Source organism: Salmo salar, chromosome 05 (assembly GCF_965601325.2).
Source record: "Salmo salar chromosome 05, fSalSal1, whole genome shotgun sequence".
Taxonomy (NCBI): Eukaryota; Metazoa; Chordata; class Actinopteri; order Salmoniformes; family Salmonidae; genus Salmo; species Salmo salar.
The window spans coordinates 26,580,043-26,602,735 of record NC_138295.1 but is presented as its reverse complement, the minus strand read 5'-3'; the positions used below and the strand labels follow the sequence as shown (position 1 = coordinate 26,602,735).

The following is a 22,693-nucleotide window of genomic DNA, read 5'->3' as shown; positions in this document are numbered from 1 at the left end:
CCTAGCAACTCTGACCATTTTAGAAACTAGTGTTAGTATTCAACAACTCTGACCATTTCAGAAACGACTGTAGTATTAGTATTCAGGAGGAATAGAATGAGTCGTGGAAATTAAGACTTAATACATGGACAGGTTCCACTTGATGTTCCTAGAGCTAACTAACACTAGAACAACACACAGAGCCACTGTACAGACTGTTTGAATTATGGAAGTCACTTATTTAAATGTATACGTTATTAATAATATGCAGTAATGTGCTTTGCATGTTTACTGCCTGAACGGTTACAGACAATGGGCTACATGAGAGAGCGTAAGGCATAGATCTCAAATCATTTCACTTGTGTTGAGTGTGATATACAAGTTGTGAGCCACAGCATATCACATTCAACCATTTCAGTGGGCATTTTTCATATTAAGTTAGTTAACTTTCCCAGAGAAAGGGGGAACATAAGCAGGTTCTGTTGGTCAGTTAGACTGTATTCAGTTGAAGGCCCTATATGCTATTCCTATGATGCTGGTGGAACAGATAAGGGTTTTGCTGTAAGCACTTGTACTGCCACCTGCTGGCATTCATGCTATTGCTGTGGTCATACAAGGCTTCCAGTAAAGGGGAACTGCACCCCACTGATTTGGCTTCGTTTTTTGGTTTGCTCCTCAAGAAATGCTGGCGGCCATGACAGAAGCCAAACGTGAGTTGGCTTGGGGGTGTGGTGGGCGTTTCTTGGGTGTGTCCTTGCCACCACCAAGACACACCCATCTGCCAGAACCTTGCCTGCAGCGGTTTCCCCCCACTCAATCACAACAAGCAAACCTCCTGCAGGTTGAGTTCAATAAATAAAGGCAGATGTTTGGTGAGATGCCGGAGGAAGCTTTGAATACGTCAGTAGCCTGCAGAGTAATATGAAAAGAATGCAATTGCTGAATTTATGTAGATATTCTAAACTAAGCATTATGATATATTTCAAACGTAGTAACAGGTCCATGTACCTTTTTTTACATAACCTTTTACATAACCTTTTACATAATACCATAGAAGCAGTGCTCTGCTAATATAACAATGTGCACCTTTCACCTTCCATTGTCATTCCCATACGATACAGATACTGTGCCTATCTGCATTTTGTCTGGTCGTAATGGGGCTACCTTGGCAAACATGTCAGAGTGGTCATACCTTCCTGTATGGTGTCCCGTATACAATAGGAGTTCCCTGATCTTGGTGCAGAATAGACAGGGTTTCTCCCTCCACATATTGACTGATACCATTCAATTCAATAATTTAAAAAGACAATACAAGTAAAAGTTGTGTCTAGTAAAATGTTAATGTTAATGGGGCGGCAGCGTAGCCTAGTGGTTAGAGCGTTGGACTAGTAACCGAAAGTTCAAATCCCCGAGCTGGCAAGGTACACTGTCGTTCTGCCCCTGAACAAGGCAGTTAACCCACTGTTCCTAGGCCGTCATTGAAAATAAGAATTTGTTCTTAACTGACTTGCCTAGTTAAATAAAGGTTAAAAAAAAATGCTGAGTGCCAGGTCTCCCTCCATTTAGAGACATCAGTATCAAGCCCGTCTGTCAGTCTGGATGTGCTGGCTCCATACATGTTTCTGTGAACACACAGTCACTATTATTTTACCAATTGCAGTTAGCATAGATAATATCTGACACACAGAGTTTGAACAGGTCAGAACAGGTAAAACCTAACCAATCATCCCCATCAAACGACGAGGCTGGCTTCTAGCAAAAGCAACTACAGTCCTCTCCATCTGTAGAAATAGGCAGAGTTGAGGTAGAGTTCATTAGTGACAAATGGAATCAAAAGGGTGTTGCAAATACTGGACATTTCTGCTGTACTGTGTTATTAGTAATCCCCTTCAGTCATAGAGCCTCCTTGTGTGGCAAAAGTTAGGAGATATCTAATCAATGGAAGATGACATTAAACTGACTGAATTAAAAGTTAAAGGAGATGGATAGGCTATAACGAACAAGAGTCAACGGGTAGGCTGCTACTTAATATTCTGGATGGAGTTGTTGTTATTTATAAACGTAGGATGAGAATGCACTGAAGCCTCAATTAGCCTAGCTAGCTAATGTTAGCTATCATAGCTAGCGTCTCCTGGTTTGCTGCGGTCAAGACAGGTACTACGTAATCATATTTGATGATAAATAATCTAGCTATGGCAGGTATTAGTCTACTACAGCGCAAGTCCGCTTGGTTGGTTGCTGTCCCTCGTCTCTCCCTCCGTGCTCCCCATGTCACTACTCCCAGTAGGCTACGGCCCCTCCCCCGCCTCCTAGAGTGGCGCCTCAACCTCTCTCTCCCTCTTGCGCTTTATCAGCTCTGGTTAATAAAGAAAATCTGATGCTTCCCTCACTCAGATCGGACCGGGTATGGATCTGACCAGTTCTATACAGAATGGGTCTAGTCCTCAGGTCCATTTCAGAACAAGTCTCTATATTATATTTTTTAATTCGTGCATATCGGGTCGGGATGAGAAAGCCACAGGTCCATTTCTGAATGGGTCCGACTTTTTGGATCCATGAAGCCCTCTAGCTGGAGGTAAGGTCTTTGCCAGTGCCCCATTGATGGGCATAGCAGTGTAGATCAGCTCCTGGCCCCTCATCAAAGATATTGGTCAGTCACACACAAACACACACACAGAGCACATATTACATTATCAATGATGGTTATGATTAGCATTAGATATGATATGTGAAGTGAAATCGAATGGTAAACGCAACGATCAGACTAGTTCCACCAGTCTAGCTTATGAAGGTGAATTGGGACCAAACTCAAAAGTGTTTTGTCACTAACCAGATTCAAGTGTCCTCCCTGTTCCATTTATAGGAATGTTCACTGTGTGATGCTGAGGGTTGCCTTGCTGGTCTCCTCTGTGTTGCATGTTCAGCTGCAACTGGACATCTCTCGAACAACTGCGGCAGGCAATCCTCATTACCAATGTACTTCCTCATCTTATGAGTTGGTGATGACTGGGAGGGCCTGTGACAGAGTGATATAATAGACAGACAAGTGGTAAATTGCATTTTGCTTTTTGATAATGCACTTCACAACCAAGATTTTTCTGCTTGGCTGGGTAATTAACCTACTAGTTTATCAAACTGGCAATTATTTTATTTTAAAAAGTCACATAACACACATTACCATTGTTGATGAAGCTGTCTGTGTCATCAGGGCAGTAACTCGGGTCAAGCCAATTCTAGGTCATCACTAGTTACCATAGACACAAAGTCATAAACCCTGCCTATTTTTTACAATTTCTCTCCTTAAAATGTGATTTTAAACCTAACCTTAACCCTAACCACACTGCTAACCTTGTACCTAACCCTAACCTTAAGACCAAGAAAGACGAGGACAAATCAGATTGCTAATAAATTTAAGCATGATATTAATAATATAGCCAAAAGTAATACAACATACAGTCCGCTCCTATACTCCATGTTCACCCACGACTGCATGGCCACGCACGACTCCAACACCATCATCAAGTTTTCTGACGAACCAACGGTGGTGGGCCTGATCACCGACAACGATGAGACAGCTTAAAGGGAGGAGGTCAGTGGCCTGGCAGTGTGGTGTCAGAACAACGACCTCTCCCTCAACGTCAGTGAGACCAAGGAGCTAATCATGGACTACAGGAAATGGGGGGGGGGGGGCACGAGCACGTCCCCATCCACATCGATGGTGCTGCAGTGGAGCGGGATGAGTGTGTCCAAATCTTACAAGTACTTAAAATGGTCCACACGCGCGACCGTTCGTGAAGAAGGAGTGACAGTGCCTCTTCCCCATCAGGAGGTTGAGAAGTTTGGCATGGGCCCTCAGATTATTGATATTGACCTCTGACATGACCTTTGACTTGAAACTTCAGTTGAGATTGGTGGACATCAGTTAAGTTAGTGTACTATTCAGACCCTCTGTTTCTTCCGATTGGTTCCCTCGGACTCAGAACTTCCTAGGCAAAGGTCTGATTCCCATGTCCTCTTACAGTTGAGCCTTGGGACGATGGCACTGTCACTGTCCTCAACAGACCTAATAATCATAACAATACATTTGATTTTAAGAACCTTTCAAGTCACCCAAGGACACAAAAATGTAAAACACAAGATTAAAAAAACAACACAAGATTGAAAATAGATTTTTTTTAAATAGACTATCTCTTCCGTTTCTTCCAGGATGGTTCCTCTGGTTGGAACAGCCTGGGTTAGTAGAAGGGCTGGACACCCTGGTCCTCTTACAGGTGACCCATGGTCCTCCCTTTCTCTTGGAGGGCGGAACCATCTGGTCCTCTCTTATGGGAGACTCTAGACGTTTCACATCCAAGCCTCTCTAACCTACGGAATGAAAGAGAATGCACACAACCAGAGTCACTAAAAGAAACCAGCTGTCTTCACAAATATTGTATGTGATGATATTTTCTTGATAAACTTGGAATTTGATGCTCAACATCACTCAGGGAACTGGCTGGGTGAGTCCTTCTGGTTCTGCCTTCCTGCTTCTCAATCAGGTGACCCATGATGGAACCACCTGAGGGGCAAGGAGGACATAGGCAGGCCCTCTGGTGTTCTCAGGGCTGGAGCTCTGGAGGATCTCATGGTGCTCGCCACCATGCTCTTTAGGTCCACAGGGGCCGTAGCCACTGCCTGGTCCTCCTCAACCCTCAGGGCATTGGTCCTGACCATTGGGACTTCACCTCTCTGTACTGTTCTAACTGGTCATCTGAATCCAAGTCAAAGTCAGACTCAAAGCCTGAGTCGTAGCCCAAGTCATGATCAGACCCTTCCTTGTCAGACTGATAGTTGGAGTCAGACTAGTAGGCATTGTCATACAGATGCATTGAGTGTCTTAATACTACCTGTCTTCTCAGAAGGTTAAGGTGTTTGTGGGGGGAATGTTGATTCTGTTTCTAGAATGTTGTGGGTTTTACAATGTTATTGATGGTTTCTATGGCAAACAAAGATTGATTTGGCGAACCAGACTTCTAAAACATAATAGTTGGCTATGTGGCCAAGGAGAGATGGACATTCAAATCCAAACAACACAATGAAATACATACAAATAATACAAATATTGCAAGCAATAAAGGCAATAGATGACAGGACAAAAAAAGCAGCGCTCACAGTGCATAGTTTAACTATACTGGTGCTGGTCACAGTGTTTCTGAAGCTGTGTGGGTCTTGAGTGGAATGCCACACATTGGGTCGTTTCGTCCATTCAGCATAAAACTACATTTGCAGTCATCGGCTGGCTAAATGGACTAGTTCAAAGTATCAACAACAACTAAACGCCAATGATTATTTGTGGTATTTGTAAACTGATTAGAGGTCTGTGTAGTATTCACAACTGACAGAAGATGTGAATGAAAGCTTGACATGAATTCTCTTTCAATAAAATCATAAGGATGTGTTTACACAGGCAGCCCAATTCTGATATTTTGCCAAATTATTGGCAAAAGAGCTGATCTGATTGTTCCAAAGACCAATTAGTGGAAAAATATCACAATTGGTCTGCCTGAAGCATTTCGCTACACCCACAATAACATCTGCTAAATATGTGTATGTGACCAATAAAATTAGATTTGTATAAATGTAGCCATAAAGCTTAAAATATCTGAATTAGAATATTTAAAACACTCTTAGCTTAGTGTGTGCTAGCCTATATCTATTTTAATGTTCTGTGTGGTTGTGTTTGTTGTCTGTCTGCAGGGCTGGAGTACTGTGTGCGTATGCAGCTAACCAGAACCTGAGCTCCCAGCTGGAAGGCATGAAGAGACTGGTTAGCAGCAACCTGAAGGACCTGCAGACCTTTGCCAATGAGACGCCAACGGTACAGCCTTTTTACGGTAGCTTCAATAACAGTTAACTGTAGGTGTGCACACAAGGCTAAGTAGAGAATGTAAGAGATGGATAGATTAAACGTCCTCGTGTGTGTGTGCGTGAGAGAGAGAGAGAGAGAGAGATAGAGAGGCTGACAGAGTAACACAATCTCTGACAAAAAAAAGAGTCCTGCGTTTCTGTAACTTTATTCTGCTCTTCTTTTCACAGCAAATTGATTACCTAATAGCACAATACGCCACTGCCAAGTACACAGTCATTTCTGACCTAGAGAGTAAGTAGAGTGCCTGAGGCCACATCTCCATATTGTCTCTGTTCAGTCTATTGTCTGTTGCAGAAAACTATGAATCTATGGCCATATCAGGTCCCCTAGATACATAACAGAGTTGGAGTCAATTTCAGTTCAATTCAGTCAATTCAGGAAGTCAACTGAAATTCTAATTTTTCTCTATTGCTTTTCTATGAGAGAAATTGGACTTTGAATATGAACGTCTGTTTACTTCCTGAATTAACTGAATTGAAATGTAATTGACCCCAACCCTGATACATAATGATGCAATTTCCCCATCCTCAGATGTGGGTCCTCTGCTTGGAGGGAATATTCATGTGGAATTGGGCACAGAGGTGCGTCCTGCACTGGACGGGGTGCTGCGTATGGCTGGAGGTAAGTCCAGTCCTTATGATGTCATTTCCTCTTTCAGGCAGATGCTGTAATTGTTTTTACTCTCTACCACACTGACAATACTGTCCTCAAATTGGACACAAGTTATAAGGATCTTTTAAGAATATACTGTATATAGTACAGTAGCATTGTAGTTCTTATAGAAATATCTTGTTAATTAGCTCATAACAAGGTGTACTTTAATGGCTGAAGTAGACATCCTTCTCTTTCCTTTTTACTTGTTGTCATAAAGTCAAAGTTCAGAGGGCCATTAAAGGTAACAGTAAATTAACCTTGACCGGTGACCCCTTGACCTTGAGACTTCACCCTCGTGTCACTCTTGTGATTGGTCCCCTTGTGGTTCTCCTGGCTCTTGAGCCAATTGTATGTAGCCTGGGCCAAGATTTGTTTGTGCCACTGCCGTGACAATGACTATAGGAGATGGCAAGACAGCAAAAACAGTTCTGGGACCAGGCTAAATCGCTAGACATCCCTGTGTGTGTACAATACACTACCTGCCTCCATTTGGAACTGTCCAAACCTACCTTGTGTGCCATCTTAATTATGAATCGATATGGATATATTAAGTATATGGCCTCCCAAGTTCCAACCTTGCTCCAATAGTGGATTGAACCTGCAACTATTGTTCACATGTTCAATTCTAAAAGCTTCCCCTGTGTGAATATGTGTGTGTTATTTTGTGTGTAATCAATGCCAGGGTATGGATGTGCATGTGTGTGTATTTGATTTGTGTGTGCGTGCTTGTGTGTGGATACATTGAGTGTTTTTGTGAATCTACCGTGTGCATACATGTGTGTGTCTACTATGTGCACTCTCACACACACTGTAAATGTCTGTAGTTCTGTCTTTGATCTGTTCTTGTCTATTAATGTTCTGTATTATGTCATGTTTCATGTTCTGTGTGGACCCCAGGAAGAGTAGCTGCTTCTTTCACAACAGCTAATGGGGATCCTAATAAAATACCAAATACTCACCACCTGTCCATCCTACCCTGTCCCCATCCCCAGCCATGCGGGAGACCAAGGAGGCCCTGGAGAACGTGAGTGTGTCTCTGGAGGTTCTCCAGGAGGCGACAGGGAAGCTCCACTTCAACCTGAGCCTGGTGCGCTCTAGCCTGAACAGAACCCTCAATGATCCGGGCTGCAGGGACGAGGACTCGGATGCCACCACCGCCCAGCTCTGCCGCTCCATCCACAGCTCCCTGGCACAGCTCCACGTCAGCGCCAACTTCACCCGGGTATGCTGTCACACTTCATTAAAGACGTAATAATAGTCATACTGTAATAATTAGATTTATATAGCACAATATAAGTATATGTTGTGTGTGATGGGTTGCAGTTACCTGATGTGAACAATCAGCTGGAAAGTGTGAATCAGGTGCTGAAAACGGGCCTCAGCGATATCATTCAAAAGGTGAGTCTAGAAATGTTGCATAAACTTTAGGTACTGTATAAGTTGTGGGGTTTTCTTTGATATTTGTGATACTGTATCATCAATGTTACCTTTGTGTTTCCTTCTCCAAACAGGGCTTCTCCTCATTCAATGACACTCCAGGCATGGTGAGTGACCAGATGAGGAACGTAGTCGAGGGTGAGTGGCATCTCTTTAACCTCATTTAATGCTCCCAAAAAAGTTTCAATAGACACTAAATGAAGGGTTATATCATTTTGAGTGTTCAACTTTGCATTGCCAAGTCAGTCATGTTCAATATGGTATGAATACTCATTGAAGGTAATGTCTTATACGCCCAAATAAGATCAATGGCCATATTCCAATTATTGACCTACACCTGAACTGTTGTACCCCAAAATATAACATTGTATTACTCCATTATTTCACTAATGCCCCTGAATATATCCACTCTCTCCCTCCCAGGAGCCCGGGGCATGTTGGACGTCATCAGCACCAACATCAGCAGCTTCTCCAAGGTGTTTCCTGTACACAGCTCTCTGGCCAACTTCACCAACTTCATCAGTCACACACAGTCCAAGATAGAAGACTCTTACCCAGAGATCGATCAGATAGACTTCTACAGGTACAATCAGGAACTGGGGCCCTATTCACAAACTGTGTGTATTAAATGGCACCCTATTCCCTATATAGTGTACTACTTTTGACCAGGGCCCATGATGTGCTCAGGGTTTAGAATAAATAAATGTCTTCACCTGCCTGGTCTGTGGTAGATTGACATAAAGAGAGTACAATCTGTTGTTACTGAATATCATCTGGAGTTATTTCATCAGCACAGGTCACTGTGACATAATGTAATAATAAATAAAGAGTATATTCAGTCAGTAAGCCTTTAGGTGTACCCTGGACCTGACACTGCATACATGGCCCCCTGTATTGCCCTCCAGCTGTGATTATTACACAGTACATTTGATTGAGCCCTGAGACAGACCTGCTATAGTCTCCATTATTATGGTGTCTTATCCTAATGTAGTGGTTGGTTGTTACTTGTTATGGCATCTTATCCTAATGTAGTGGTTGGTTGTTACTTGTTATGGCATCTTATCCTAATGTAGTGGTTGGTTGTTGCTTGTTATGACATCTTATCCTAATGTAGTGGTTGGTTGTTACTTGTTATGGTATCTTATCCTAATGTAGTGGTTGGTTGTTACTTGTTACGGCATCTTATCCTAATGTAGTGGTTGGTTGTTACTTATGGCATCTTATCCTAATGTAGTGGTTGGTTGTTGCTTGTTACGTCATCTTATCCTAATGTAGTGGTTGGTTGTTACTTGTTATGACATCTTATCCTAATGTAGTGGTTGGTTGTTACTTGTTACGGCATCTTATCCTAATGTAGTGGTTGGTTGTTACTTGTTATGACATCTTATCCTAATGTAGTGGTTGGTTGTTACTTGTTATGGCATCTTATCATAATGTAGTGGTTGGTTGTTACTTGTTATGACATCTTATCCTAATGTAGTGGTTGGTTGTTACTTGTTACGGCATCTTATCCTAATGTAGTGGTTGGTTGTTACTTGTTATGGCATCTTATCCTAATGTAGTGCTTGGTTGTTACTTGTTACGGCATCTTATCCTAATGTAGTGGTTGGTTGTTACTTGTTATGGTGTACTGGTGTACTGACTCCAGGGTTCCTCTACAGGTGGATTTGCTGTATTGGCCTCTGCTGCATGGTGGTTCTCATCCTGGCCTTCAACTTCCTGGCCATACTGTGTGGCACCATGGGATATGACAAGCACGCCTCCCCCACCACACGGGGCTGTGTCTCCAACACCGGCGGCACCCTTCTCATGGCGTAAGTATTTCTGGTCAGCTGGCCGGCTGTCTCGCTGGCTGGCTGGCTGGCTGTCTGTTTGTCTGTTTGTCTGTCTTATCTATCTATACTTCCTGCAGTATATAGAGCACTAAGAGTGTGAGTGTGTAGATTGATTGATTGAATGCTCTATCTATGTGTGTCTCCACAGCGGTGTGGGTTTCAGCTTCCTCTTTTCTTGGATACTGATGGGAGTGGTGACCGCCACCTTCCTGGTCGGAGGCAATGTGGAGAAGCTGGTCTGTGAACCCTTCCACACCAAGGAGCTCTTCAAGGCAAGTTATGATGTGATAACTCTTATTAAGGTGACAATGTTTAGGTATTGTATATGGTCCTTCTGTATAATCATGGTCTAGAACTATGATGGTCTTACTGTATAATCATGGTCTAGAACTTTATGATGGTCTTACTGTATAATCATGGTCTAGAACTGTATGATGGTCTTACTGTATAATCATGGTCTAGAACTTTATGATGGTCTTACTGTATAATCATGGTCTAGAACTGTATGATGGTCTTACTGTATAATCATGGTCTAGAACTATGATGGTCTTACTGTATAATCATGGTCTAGAACTTTATGATGGTCTTACTGTATAATCATGGTCTAGAACTGTATGATGGTCGTACTGTATAATCATGGTCTAGAACTGTATGATGGTCTTACTGTATAATCGTGGTCTAGAACTGTATGATGGTCTTGCTGTATGATGGTCTTACTGTATAATCGTGGTCTAGAACTGTATAATGGTCTTACTGGTCATTTGTGTCCAAGGTTTTGGACACTCCTCACCTGGTGAACCCTGAGTGGAGGAACTTCATCCCAGGGTATATGTACAACGACTCAGACCTGGATCTGACAGTGGAGAGTTTCTACAGGTAATACTGTCCTGGATGTATGGATGTAGCACTTAGTACTGGGGATTCATTTCTGTGTGTTTTAATGATGGCCTATGTTTTACATAGACTGGCTCGTCTATATAAACTCAGCAAAAAAAGAAACATCCTCTCACTGTCAACTGCGTTTATTTTCAGCAAACTTAACATGTGTAAATATTTGTATGAACATAACAAAATTCAACAACTGAGACATAAACTGAACAAGTTCCACAGACATGTGACTAACAGATATGGAATAATGGGTCCCTGAACAAAGGGGAGGTCAAAATCAAAAGTATATGTCAGTATCTGGTGTGGCCACCAGCTGCATTAAGTACTGCAGTGCATCTCATGGACTGCACCAGATTTGCCTTACACCGGCCTCACCTGCCTTACAACAGGCCTACAAGCCCTCAGTCTAGCCTCTCTCAGCCTATTGCGGACAGTCTGATGGAGGGATTGTGGTTCCTGGTGTAACTCGGGCAGTTGTTGTTGCCATCCTGTACCTGTCCCGCAGGTGTGATGTTCGGATGTACCAATCCTGTGCAGGTATTGTTACACGTGATCTGCCACTGCGAGGATGATTAGCTGTCCGTTCTGTCTCCCTGTAGCGCTGTCTTAGGCGTCTCACAGTACGGACATTGCAATGTATTGCCCTGGCCACATCTGCAGTCCTCATGCCTCCTTGCAGCATGCCTAAGGCACGTTCACGCAGATGAGCAGGGACCCTGGGCATCTTTCTTTTGGTGTTTTTCAGAGTCTGTAGAAAGGCCTCTTTAGTGTCCTAAGTTTTCATAACTGTGACCTTAATTGCCTATCGTCTGTAAGCTGTTAGTGTCTTAACGACCGTTCCACAGGTGCATGTTCATTAATTGTTTATGGTTCATTGAACAAGCATGGGAAACAGTGTTTAAACCCTTTACAATGAAGATCTGAAGTTATTTGAATTTTTATGAATTATCTTTGAAAGACAGGTTTAGACAGGTTTGCTGAGTTTAGAATTAAACTTGATCACTTATGGATAGAACCAGGTCATAACTCTAGATATTCCTGTTTTGTGGCAGCGTTTGATTTAAATAAATGTCACAGGCTAATGTCTGTGTCAATATTCTACCTCCTCACATTCCATCCGACATTGCTTATAATAAATGATGTAAAGGATTGAAACTAGGGAGAGGGATACGTGAATTGCTTAGTGATCTTTTATGCCTCAGATTTCATCAACTTTCATCATCTCTCGATTAGAACAGGCAGCAAAGCTTTGTTCTAAGACCATCACGTTATGTTTCCTTATAGAGACTTGTCGCCTCAGCTACTGCCTAGTCAGGGAGTTAGCCATGACATAGTGTGTACAGACATGACCATTCCTTTACCCTTACTTCACTCTCCCACGTGACCATTGAATGTGTTCAGTTATGTAACTACAAACAATGGACCTAAATGGGAAATGTGAGTCATGCATGCTGACTTAATACTTTGTGTTGGATAAGCTTTCTAAAAGTGATTTGAAAGAACACAGCTTATAAAATGACCGGAAGGCAGCGATACAGAGCTGAATAGAGTTACAACTTTATTCACTGGGTGGCAGCAGAGAGAGCTAACTTACCAAGGAATTGAATGGAATGGAAGTGATAATATTGACATTTCTCTCTCTCTCAGTAATTGCAAAAATAACAGAAGTCTCTACTCTGCCATGCGCCTGGATAAAGTCTTCAATGTCACAACCTTGCTAAACTCCAGCCTGGTCAGTATTCACATGCATTGTGCAGTGTGCACTCACTCACTGTAGGATACTTACTGTATTCTGCATACCGGCACATGGTAGCACATGGAAATAATACGCTTTAGTTACTGTAATCACACTCACACCAAATCAGACCATTTTTTGTTTGATTTTACTTGCCTAAAACAATGTAACCAGTGGAATAGTCCCAAAAGTGTCAACTATGCCTATACTTCACACCGGTGAAGCTAAATCAAGTGTTTGGCTAACACTCTGCATTTCCACATTTTGATTCATGAGCATTAGCTAACAAAATGAGTTCTTGCCAAAACGAAAAGTATGCCAGTGAACTGTAGCATTAGCCAGCCTCCTGGCAAGATTAGCTCGCCTCTTTTATTGAATAGTAAATAAGGATGGATAGAGCTGGCTAGCATAAGTTAGGCTAGGTTAGGGTTAGGGATGGATAGAGCTGGCTAGCATAAGTTAGGCTAGGTTAGGGTTAGGGATGGATAGAGCTGGCTAGCATAAGTTATGTTAGAGTTAGGGTTAGGGATGGATAGAGCTGGCTAGCATAAGTTAGGTTAGGTTAGGGATGGATAGAGCTGGCTAGCATAAGTTAGGCTAGGTTAGGGTTAGGGATGGATAAAGCTGGCTAGCATAAGTTAGGCTAGGTTAGGGTTAGGGATGGATAGAGCTGGCTAGCATAAGTTAGGTTAGGGATGGATAGAGCTGGCTAGCATAAGTTAGACTAGGTTAGGTTTAGGGATGGATAGAGCTGGCTAGCATAAATATAGCTAGGTTACACAAATTAGGAGTTTTTTTTATATAGACCAAATACAAAAAGGTTTATGTTATTGACATTTGTTATTCATTTTGTTCTACAGCTTATCTATTGTTTTTCAATGTGGCTCTTAGCTAGTGAGGATTTGTTGTTTTAGCTCGAGCTGTTCTTCTATTATATGAGTGTAGAAGACATAATGGAAAGAAAACAGGCCGTCTTAATCTGTACTTTGTATCAATGAATGGGGTTACCTAGGAAGCAGGAAGACCCTCTTTGAATTAAGAGGGGCCTCATTGTAAAGTTTGTGTTGCTAGGTAGGGTAACAGAGTCCTACCCTGTCCCTGGTCTATGGTACTGCTCCACCCCACGCCACCACTAAGGAAATCAATAACAAACCCATCTGTTTACGTAACGCTGAATGACCAAGTAAACAACTTTGTTTTGATCACCATTTTGTTTTAGGCTCTCTAAAATAGTCTTGACCATAGAATTCTATTTCTATGTTCTGGACTCTCGCGGTACCAGACCTCAACACCGAGGTCGAGGCTACTAAAATAGTGTTGGAAAACAAACCTTTTGCACAAATGCAAACACACATTTTTGCTCTTGTAACAATCATGTGCAATGAAGATTGGTGTAAACAAACAGATTTGCGCCTGTAACTTGAAGGGTACCTACATAAGGAATTCATTACACATTCGTAACCCATCCATTACATATGAAATGTAACTAGGCTCCCTCTCTGTTTCCAGTACAACAAGGTGGTGGTGAGGATGTTTGAAAGTGTAAAATTGTCATAAGGGATTCATAAACCCACATTTGTTACCAATATATACCACATTCATAGCTATTGCTTATCTTTATCGATGTAGCTGACAATTCTCCCTGTGTTTCCAGTACACCAAGGAAGTGGCAAAGATGTTTGACAGTGTGAAGATTGACCTGAGAGGTATCGTCCTGCTGGAGTCTGAGGGGAAACAGAGCCTCATTGACTTCTCTGAGACTGGCGTCGCGGAGATCAACTATGCAGCGTATCTGGAGGAGGTAGAGTACTGGCATTGAGGGGACATCTCAATCTAAAAATACTTTTTCCCCTGGTCGCCTATCGTTCACTTCTATAGTTTAAAGTGACTTCCTCTAGTCGACTCCTCTCCTTATCTCAATAGTTTAAAGTGTCCTCCTCTCCTTATCTCAATAGTTTAAAGTGTCCTCCTCTCCTTATCTAAATAGTCCAAAGTGTCCTCCTCATCTCAATAGTCTAAGGTGGCCTCTCCTTGTCTCCTCTTCTCTCTTTCGTCTTAATAGCCTACTTTGGCTTCCTCTCCTTCATCTCAAGCCACTGTAGACTTTTCAGATATACATTCAAAAGACACACTAGTATACTTGTATGACACATCACTAAAGATAGTTATAATTTCAAACGCTAACCTGCTTCCAAGCAATATCCTGCATTAGTGACTTATCTTTGAATGGAAGATTAAGTTCCCGTATGCAAGACAAATGTATACTAACCAGGGTAGGTATTACAGAAGCATCCTAACTTAACTGTGAAATCATATATTATCTAATTTTGGAGTGTACATTTAAGATGAGATACCACGATGGATTTAGGATTTGCTTCTGTTATGGCTAACCAGGATTTAGCTGGGGTCTTCCTGAGTACTTCCTGAGGTCTTTCCGGGGTCCTCCCGGGGTCTTCCTGGGGTCTTCCCGGGGTCTTCCTGGGGTCTTCCTGAGGTCTTCATGAAGTCTTCTTAGGGTTTTCCTCGGGTATACAAGACCGGTCAAAAGTTTTGGAACAGCTACTCATTCAAGGGTTTTTCTTTATTTTTACTATTTTATTATTATTTTAGAATAATAGTGAAGACATCAAAACTATGAAATAACACATATGGAATCATATAGTAACCAGAAAAGTGTTAAACAAATGAAAATATATTTTATATTTGAGATTCTTCAAATAGCCACCCTTTGCCTTGATAACAGATTTGCACACTCTTGGCATTCTCTCAACCCGCTTAAACAGGTGTGCCTTGTTAATTTGTGGAAATTATTTTCTTCTTAATGCGTTTTAGCCAATCAGTTGTGTTGTGACAAGGTAGGGTAGCCAAAAGACCATATTATGGCAAGAACAGCTCAAATAAGCAAAGAGAAACGGCAGTCCATCATTACTTTAAAATGATAAGGTCAGTCAATACGGAACATTTCAAGAACTTTGAACGTTTCTTCAAGTGCAGTCACAAAAACCTTCAAGCGCTATGATGAAAATGGCTCTCATGAGGACCGCCACAGGAATGGACCCAGTCGAATTGCTGCAAAAAAACACTACTTAAGGACATCAATAAGAAGAAGAGACTTGCTTGGGCCAAGAAACTCAAGCAATGGACATTAGACTGGTGGAAATTTGTCCTTTGGTCTTGAGTCCAAATTTTAGATTTTTGGTTCCAACCGCCATGTCTTTGTGAGACGCGGTGTGGGTGAACGGATGATCTCCGCATGTGTATGCAGACCGGTTTTGACCGGTAGTGTACATCTATACATCTGTTAATAGGTTTGGCTACACTTTCAGGATTACAACATAGCTAAAAAAAATGTTTAAATATGAATATAGGGGAAACACTGATGGATCTCGTGAGGTTGATTAGTTTATAGCTACTCTTTCCAAAAGCACAGAGTGTTTAATAAGATATAGACTTCAGACTACAGTTGAAGTTGGAAGTTTACATACACCGTCGCCAAATACATTTAAACTCAGTTTTTCACAATTCCTGACGTTTCATCCTAGTAACAATTCCCTGTCTTTGGTCAGTTAGGATCCCCACTTTATTTCAAGAATGTGAAATATCAAAATAATAGTAGAGAATTATTTATTTCAGCTTTTATTTCTTTCATCACATTCCCAGTGGGTCAGAAGTTTACATACACTCAATTAGTATTTGGTAGCATTGCCTTTAAATTGTTTGACTTTGGCTCAAACGTTTTGGGTAGCCTTCCACAAGCTTCCCACAATAAGTTGGGTGAATTTTGGCCCATTCCTCCTGACAGAGCTGGTGTAACTGAGTCAGGTTTGTAGGCTTCCTTGCTCGCATACGCTTTTTCAGTTCTGCCTCAAATTTTCTATAAGATTGAGGTCGGGACTTTGTTGTCCTTAAGCCATTTTGTCACAACTTTGGAAGTATGCTTGAAGTCATTGTCCATTTGGAAGACCTAACTTCCTGACTGATGTCTTGAGATGTTGCTTCAATATATCCGCATAATTTTCCATCCTCATGATACCATCTATTTTGTGAAGTGCACCAGTCCCTCCCACAACATGATGCTGCCACCCCCGTGCTTTACGGTTGGGATGGTGTTCTTCGGCTTGCAAGCCTCCCCCTTTTTCCTCCAAACATAACGATGGTCATTATGGCCAAACAGTTCTATTTTTGTTTCATCAGCCCAGAGGACATTTCTCCAAAAAGTACGATCTTTGTCCCCATGTGCAGTTGCAAACCGTTGTCTGGATTTTTTATGGCGGTTTTGGCGCAGTGGTTTCTTCCTTGCTGAGCGGCCTTTCAGGTTATGTCGATATAGGACTCGTTTTACTGTGGATATAGAAAATTGTGTACCTGTTTTCTCCAGCATCTTCACAAGGTCCTTTGCTGTTGGTCTGGGATTGATTTGCACTTTTCACACTATAGTACGTTCATCTCTAGGAGACAGAAAGTGTCTCCTTCCTGAGCAGTATGACGGCTGCCTGGTCCCATGGTGTTTATACTTGCGTACTATTGTTTGTACAGATCAAAGTGGTACCTTCAGGCGATTGGAAATTGCTCCCAAGGATGAACCAGACTTGTGGAGGTCTTGGCTGATTTCTTTTGATTTTCCCATGATGGCAAGTAAAGAGTCACTGAGTTTGAAGGTAGGCCTTGAAATACATTCACAGGTACACCTCCAATTGACTCAAATGATGTCAATTAGCCTATCAGAAGCTTCTAAAGCCATGATATCATTTTCTGGAATTTCCCAAGCTGTTTAAAGGAACAGTCAACTTAGTGTATGTAAACTTCTGACCCACTGGAATTGTGATACAGTGAAATAATCTGTCTGTAAACAATTGTTGGAAAAATTACTTGTGTCATGCACAAAGTAGATGTCCTAACCGACTTGCCAAAACTATAGTTTGTTAACAAGAAATTTGTGGAGTGGTTGAAAAACGAGTTTGAATGACTCCAACCTAAGTGTATGTAAACTTCCGACATCAACTGTACATCTTCTTTATCAGAATCTGTTGAATGGGGGAGAACATGAAGTTTTCTGAGGAACATGATTGTCTTATGGCCTCTTACTGCAGCTTGTATAACTCTTTACTTAAAACCGACAACTATAATGTTTTATGACTTGTTATAAGCCTCTATGAGCCTTTATAGTGTGATATTATAAGGCTTATAAAGGTTACTGTTGTTATGTCTCTATGTGCACAGTTGCACAACTGTTATTATAAGATGAAAAGACCGAAGGGGGTTCATACATGCTTATGAGAAGTCTTGTAATGCATTATAACACCATCATAATACATTATAATCCTATTTCTGTTCATTTGCAGGTCAACAAAGGGGTGACTCAGGTGGACTTACTGTCGTACACCAATGAGCTTGAGGCACAGACGGACCTAATGGTGAGAACAACATACGACCAACCGTCCAATAAAAACCTCATACTGAAAAAACAACACGGCTCCAACCAACCACACAATGTTTTCTCAGTGTACCAGTAGATTGAAGCTTTATTTACACCACGATCCAAGACAGGGAGCCAATGGAATGGGAGTTCAGATTTAAAACTGTGTGAAAGCTCCTCGTGTCTTCATCAACTGCATAGCCTTGCGGCGGTTTGCATTCGACACACACACACAAACACACACTGAAGCAGTCTCTGAAATCATTTTTTAATGTTCTGCCTTGCTTTTAGGGGTTGGAAGCTCACACAAGCTCCCCATTCATGACCCAAAATGTTGGGCCAACTCTGGGTCCTCCACCACTTGCCATGGGCTCGGAGGCAGTGGAGCCAGTTTAAAGTGGTCTTCTGTGGGGTGATATGTGCCCCTGCCTGTGCCCCTCTAGTATTCATCTGGTGCCCATCTGTCCTGGTGCCCCATGTTCTGTTGGCATTGAGAACACACACGGTGGACACTGATAATGGTTCACCCATATATAGATAATATAAATTACTTGATTCTACATGTAATTCTATGGGTTCAATATGTAGTTTTTATACTGCATTACATTCATTGATTAAGGGATTAAGTCTCTTATACTAAGTGGTTTGCTGTGTGTAGGCCTGTGTACTATAGAGTTTTACACAGATTGCACATTGCTCTAAATATTTGTAAATGTATACATTCTGTACATGAATGTATGTCCAGGGACTCTGGACAATGGTGACACTGGTAGTGACCCCACTCCCTGCGGGTGTCTCAGGGGCAGTTTGGATATGCAATAAACACATTTCTGTGACACACTTGTACAAGGAACACCCACAAGTGTGTAGTAGGACACAAATTAGCACCCTCCCAAATTAATAATGAGTATTACCTCTTTGTATGTGTGTCTGAACCTCTGTCTATGTGTGTGTCCTTAGCCTAAAGGGCCCCTCCAGACCTCTCTGAAGGGCCACGCCAACAGTCTCCGTCAGATCCACAGTCAACTGGTCATCCCTATGGAGCAGGCCATGGTAATCAACTATCTTCAATCATTCTTTTTTAGGTTAACATCCATGTCTGGGCCCCTCAGTGCTCAGCTTCACCCGACTGGCAGAAATGGCCATGGCCATGCTCTACCCTCTTAGAAGAAAAGGTGCTATATCTAGAACCTAAAAGGGCTCTTCAGCTGACCTCATAAGATAACCCTTTATTCTAAGTGTGTGTGTGTGTGTACAAATGTGTACATACATGCTTGTGTGTGTGTGTGTGTTCTCTGAACTTTACATGCGGGAGGAATTTGGCACGTCATTGCCAGACATCGATGCAACCTCAGTGAAGCTTTCATCTCTCACTCAAAGCCTCTAGAATATAGAGCTAGACCAGGGCTCTCCAACCTTATTCCTGGAGAGATAACCTACAGGAGAGTAACTCCATTGGTTGCATTGTGCCAGGCAAACCAAACCAAGTGCAACATATCTGACATACAGTGCATTTGGAAAGTATTCAGACCCCTTGAGTTTTTCCATATTTTGTTAAGTTACAGCCGTATTCTAAAATGGATATAAAAAAATATCATCAATCTAAACACAATGCCCCATAATGACAAAGCAAAAACAGGTTTTTAGAAATGTTTGCACAAACTTTAATATCAAATTTACATAACTATTCAGACCCTTTACTCAGTACGACGCTACAAGCTTGGCACATCTATATTTGGGGAGTTTCTCCCAATCTCTGTAGATCCTCTCAAGCTCTGTCAGGTTGGATGGGGAGCGTTGCTGCACAGCTATTTTCAGGTCTTTCCCAGAGATGTTCGATCGGGTTCAAGTTCGGGCTCTGGCTCTGGCTGGGCCACACAAGGACATTCAGAGACTTGTCCTGAAGCCAGTCCTGCGTTGTCTTGACTGTGTGCTTAGGGTCGTTGTCCTGTTGGAAGGTGAACCTTCTCCCCAGTCTGACATCCTGAGTGCTCTGGAGCAGGTTTTCATCAAGGATCTCTCTGTACTTTGCTCCGTTCATCTTTCCCTCAATCCTGACTAGTCTCCCAGTCCCTGCCACTGAAAAACATCCCCACAGCATGATGCTGCCACCACCATGCTTCACCGTAGGGATGGTGCCAGGTTTCCTCCAGACGTGACGCTTGGCATTCAGGCCAAAGAGTTCAATCTTGGTTTTATCAGACGAGAGAATCTTGTTTCTCATGGTCTGAGAGTCCTTTAGGGTCCTTTTGGCAAACTCCAAGCGGGCGGTCATGTGCCTTTTACTGAGGAGTGGCTTCCGTCTGGCCACTCTACCATAAAGTCCTGATTGATGGAGTGCTGTAAAGATGATTGTCCTTCTGGAAGGTTCTCCCATCTCCACAGCAGAACTCTAGAGCCCTGTCAGAGTGACCATTGGGTTCTTGGTCACCTCCCTGACCAAGGCCCTTCTCCCCCGATTGCTCAGTTTGGCCGGGCGGCCATCTCGACGAAGAGTCTTGGTGGTTCCAAACTTTTTCCAATTAAGAATGATGGAGGCCACAGTGTTCTTGGAGACCTACAATGCTGCAGACATTTTTTGGTACCCTTCCCAAGATCTGTGCCTCGACACAATACTGTCTCGGCGCTCTATGGACAATTCCTTCGACCTCATGGCTTGGTTTTTTTCTCTCACATGCACTGTCAACTGTGGGACCTTATATAGACAGGTGTGTGCCTTTCCAAATCATGTCCAATCAATTGAATTTACCACAGGTGGACTCCATTTAAGTTGTAGAAACAACTCAAGGAGGATCAATGGAAACAGGATGCATTTGAGCTCAATTTTGACTCTCATAGCAAAGGATCTGAATACTTAAGTAAATAAGGTATTTCTGTTTTACATTTTTAATACATTTGCAAACATTTCTAAAAACCTATTTTCACTTTGTCATTATATAGGGTATTGTTTGTAGATTTTTATTTAATACATTTTACAACATGGCTGTAACGTAACAAAATGTGGAAAAAGTCAAGGGGTCTCAATACTTTCCGAAGGCACTATATATGCATATGTATACATTCACCAGGGCAAACCAATCATATCTTTAGCTATACCTCGCACCTGTATTTGGCTCCTTAAAAGACATACTGTATATACATACACTACCGGTCAAACGTTTTAGAACACCTACTCATTCAAGGGTTCTTCGAAACTATGAAATAACACATGGAATCATGTAGTAACCAAAAAAGTGTTCAACAAATCAAAATCTATTTTATATTTGAGTTTTTTCAAATAGCCACCCTTTGCCTTGATGACAGCTTTGCACACTCTTGGCATTCTCTCAACCAGCTTCATGAGGTAGTCACCTGGAATGCATTTCAATTAACAGGTGTACCTTGTTAAAAGTTAATTTGTGGAATTTATTTTATTCTTAATGCGTTTGAGCCAATCAGTTGTGTTGTGACAAGGTAGGGGGAGTAGACAGAAGATAGCCCAATTTGATGAGAAAGTCCATATTATGGCAAGAACAGCTCAAATAAGCAAAGAGAAACGACAGTACATCATTAATTTAAGACATGAAGGTCAGTTAAAATGGAACATTTCAAGTGCAATTGCAAAAACCATCAAGCGCTATGGTGAAACTGGCTCTCGTGAGGACCGCCACAGGACTGGAAGACCCAGAGTTACCATTGCTGCAGAGAATTAGTTCATCAGAATTCCCAGCCTCTGAAATTGCGAGGAGACTATGTGAAATCAGGCCTTCATGATCGATTTGCTGCAAAGAAACTACTACTAAAGGACACCAATAATAAGAGACTTGCTTGGGCCAAGAAACACGAGCAATGGATATTAGACCAGTGGATATTTGTCCTTTGGTCTGGAGTCCAAATTGGAGATTTTTGGTTCCAACCCCATGTCTTTGTGAGACGAAGAGTAGGTGAGCGGATGATCTCCGCATGTGTATTTCCCACCGTAAAGCATGGAGGAGGAGGTGTGATGGTGTGGGGATGCTTACACTGTCTGTGATTTATTTAGAATTCAAGGCACATTTAACCAGAATGGCTAGAACAGCATTCTGCAAAGATACGCCATCCCATCAGGTTTGGGCTTAGTGGGGTATCATTTGTTTTTCAAAGGGACAATGACCCAACACACAGCTATTTGACCAAGAAGGAGAGTGATGTAGTGCTGCATCAGATGACCTGGCATCCACAATCCCCAGACCTCAACCCAATTGAGATGGTTTGGGATGAGTCAGACCGCAGAGTGAAGAAAAAGCAGCCAACAAGTGCTCAGCATATGTGGGAACTCCTTCAAGACTGTTGGAAAAGCATTCCTCATGAAGCTGGTTGAGAGAATGCCAAGAGTGTGCAAAGCTGTCATCAAGGCAAAGGGTGGCTATTTGAAGAATCTCAAATATAAAATATATTTTGATTTAACGCTTTTTTGGTTTCTAGATGATAGTAGTAAAAATAAAGAAAACCCCTTGAATGAGTAGGTGTTCTAAAACTTTTGACCGGTAGTGTACAGTTGTGGCCAAAAGTTTTGAGAATGACACAAATATAACTTTTCACAAAGTTTGCTGCTTCAGTGTCTTTAGATATTTTTGTCAGATGTTACTATGGAATACTGAAGTATAATTACAAGCATTTCATAAGAGTCAAAGGCTTTTATTGACAATTACATGAAGTTGATGCAATAAGTGAATATTTGCAGGGTTGACCCTTCTTTTTCAAGACCTCTGCAATCCGCCCTGGCATGCTGTCAATTAACTTCTGGGCCACATCCTGACTGATGGCAGCCCATTCTTGCATAATCAATGCTTGGAGTTTGTCAGAATTTGTGGGTTTTTGTT

At 42.0% G+C, this 22,693-nt stretch overlaps 1 protein-coding gene across 10 annotated transcripts in view; it reads left to right on the top strand.

Annotated features, from left to right (window-relative positions):
• The window catches only part of LOC106604539 (prominin-1-A), a 111,544-nt gene that overhangs the window by 67,324 nt on the left and 21,527 nt on the right, over positions 1–22,693 (top strand). For all 10 annotated transcript variants that reach the window (XM_014199278.3, XM_014199268.3, XM_014199275.3 and 7 more), the window contains 14 exons: positions 5,716–5,836; positions 6,055–6,118; positions 6,419–6,508; positions 7,534–7,763; positions 7,865–7,939; positions 8,053–8,116; positions 8,402–8,561; positions 9,640–9,792; positions 9,962–10,085; positions 10,586–10,689; positions 12,349–12,433; positions 14,091–14,237; positions 17,779–17,850; positions 18,813–18,905. In XM_014199278.3, coding sequence (XP_014054753.1) covers positions 5,716–5,836; positions 6,055–6,118; positions 6,419–6,508; positions 7,534–7,763; positions 7,865–7,939; positions 8,053–8,116; positions 8,402–8,561; positions 9,640–9,792; positions 9,962–10,085; positions 10,586–10,689; positions 12,349–12,433; positions 14,091–14,237; positions 17,779–17,850; positions 18,813–18,905 — 1,582 coding nt within the window. The remainder of the gene's footprint in view (positions 1–5,715; positions 5,837–6,054; positions 6,119–6,418; positions 6,509–7,533; positions 7,764–7,864; positions 7,940–8,052; positions 8,117–8,401; positions 8,562–9,639; positions 9,793–9,961; positions 10,086–10,585; positions 10,690–12,348; positions 12,434–14,090; positions 14,238–17,778; positions 17,851–18,812; positions 18,906–22,693) is intronic.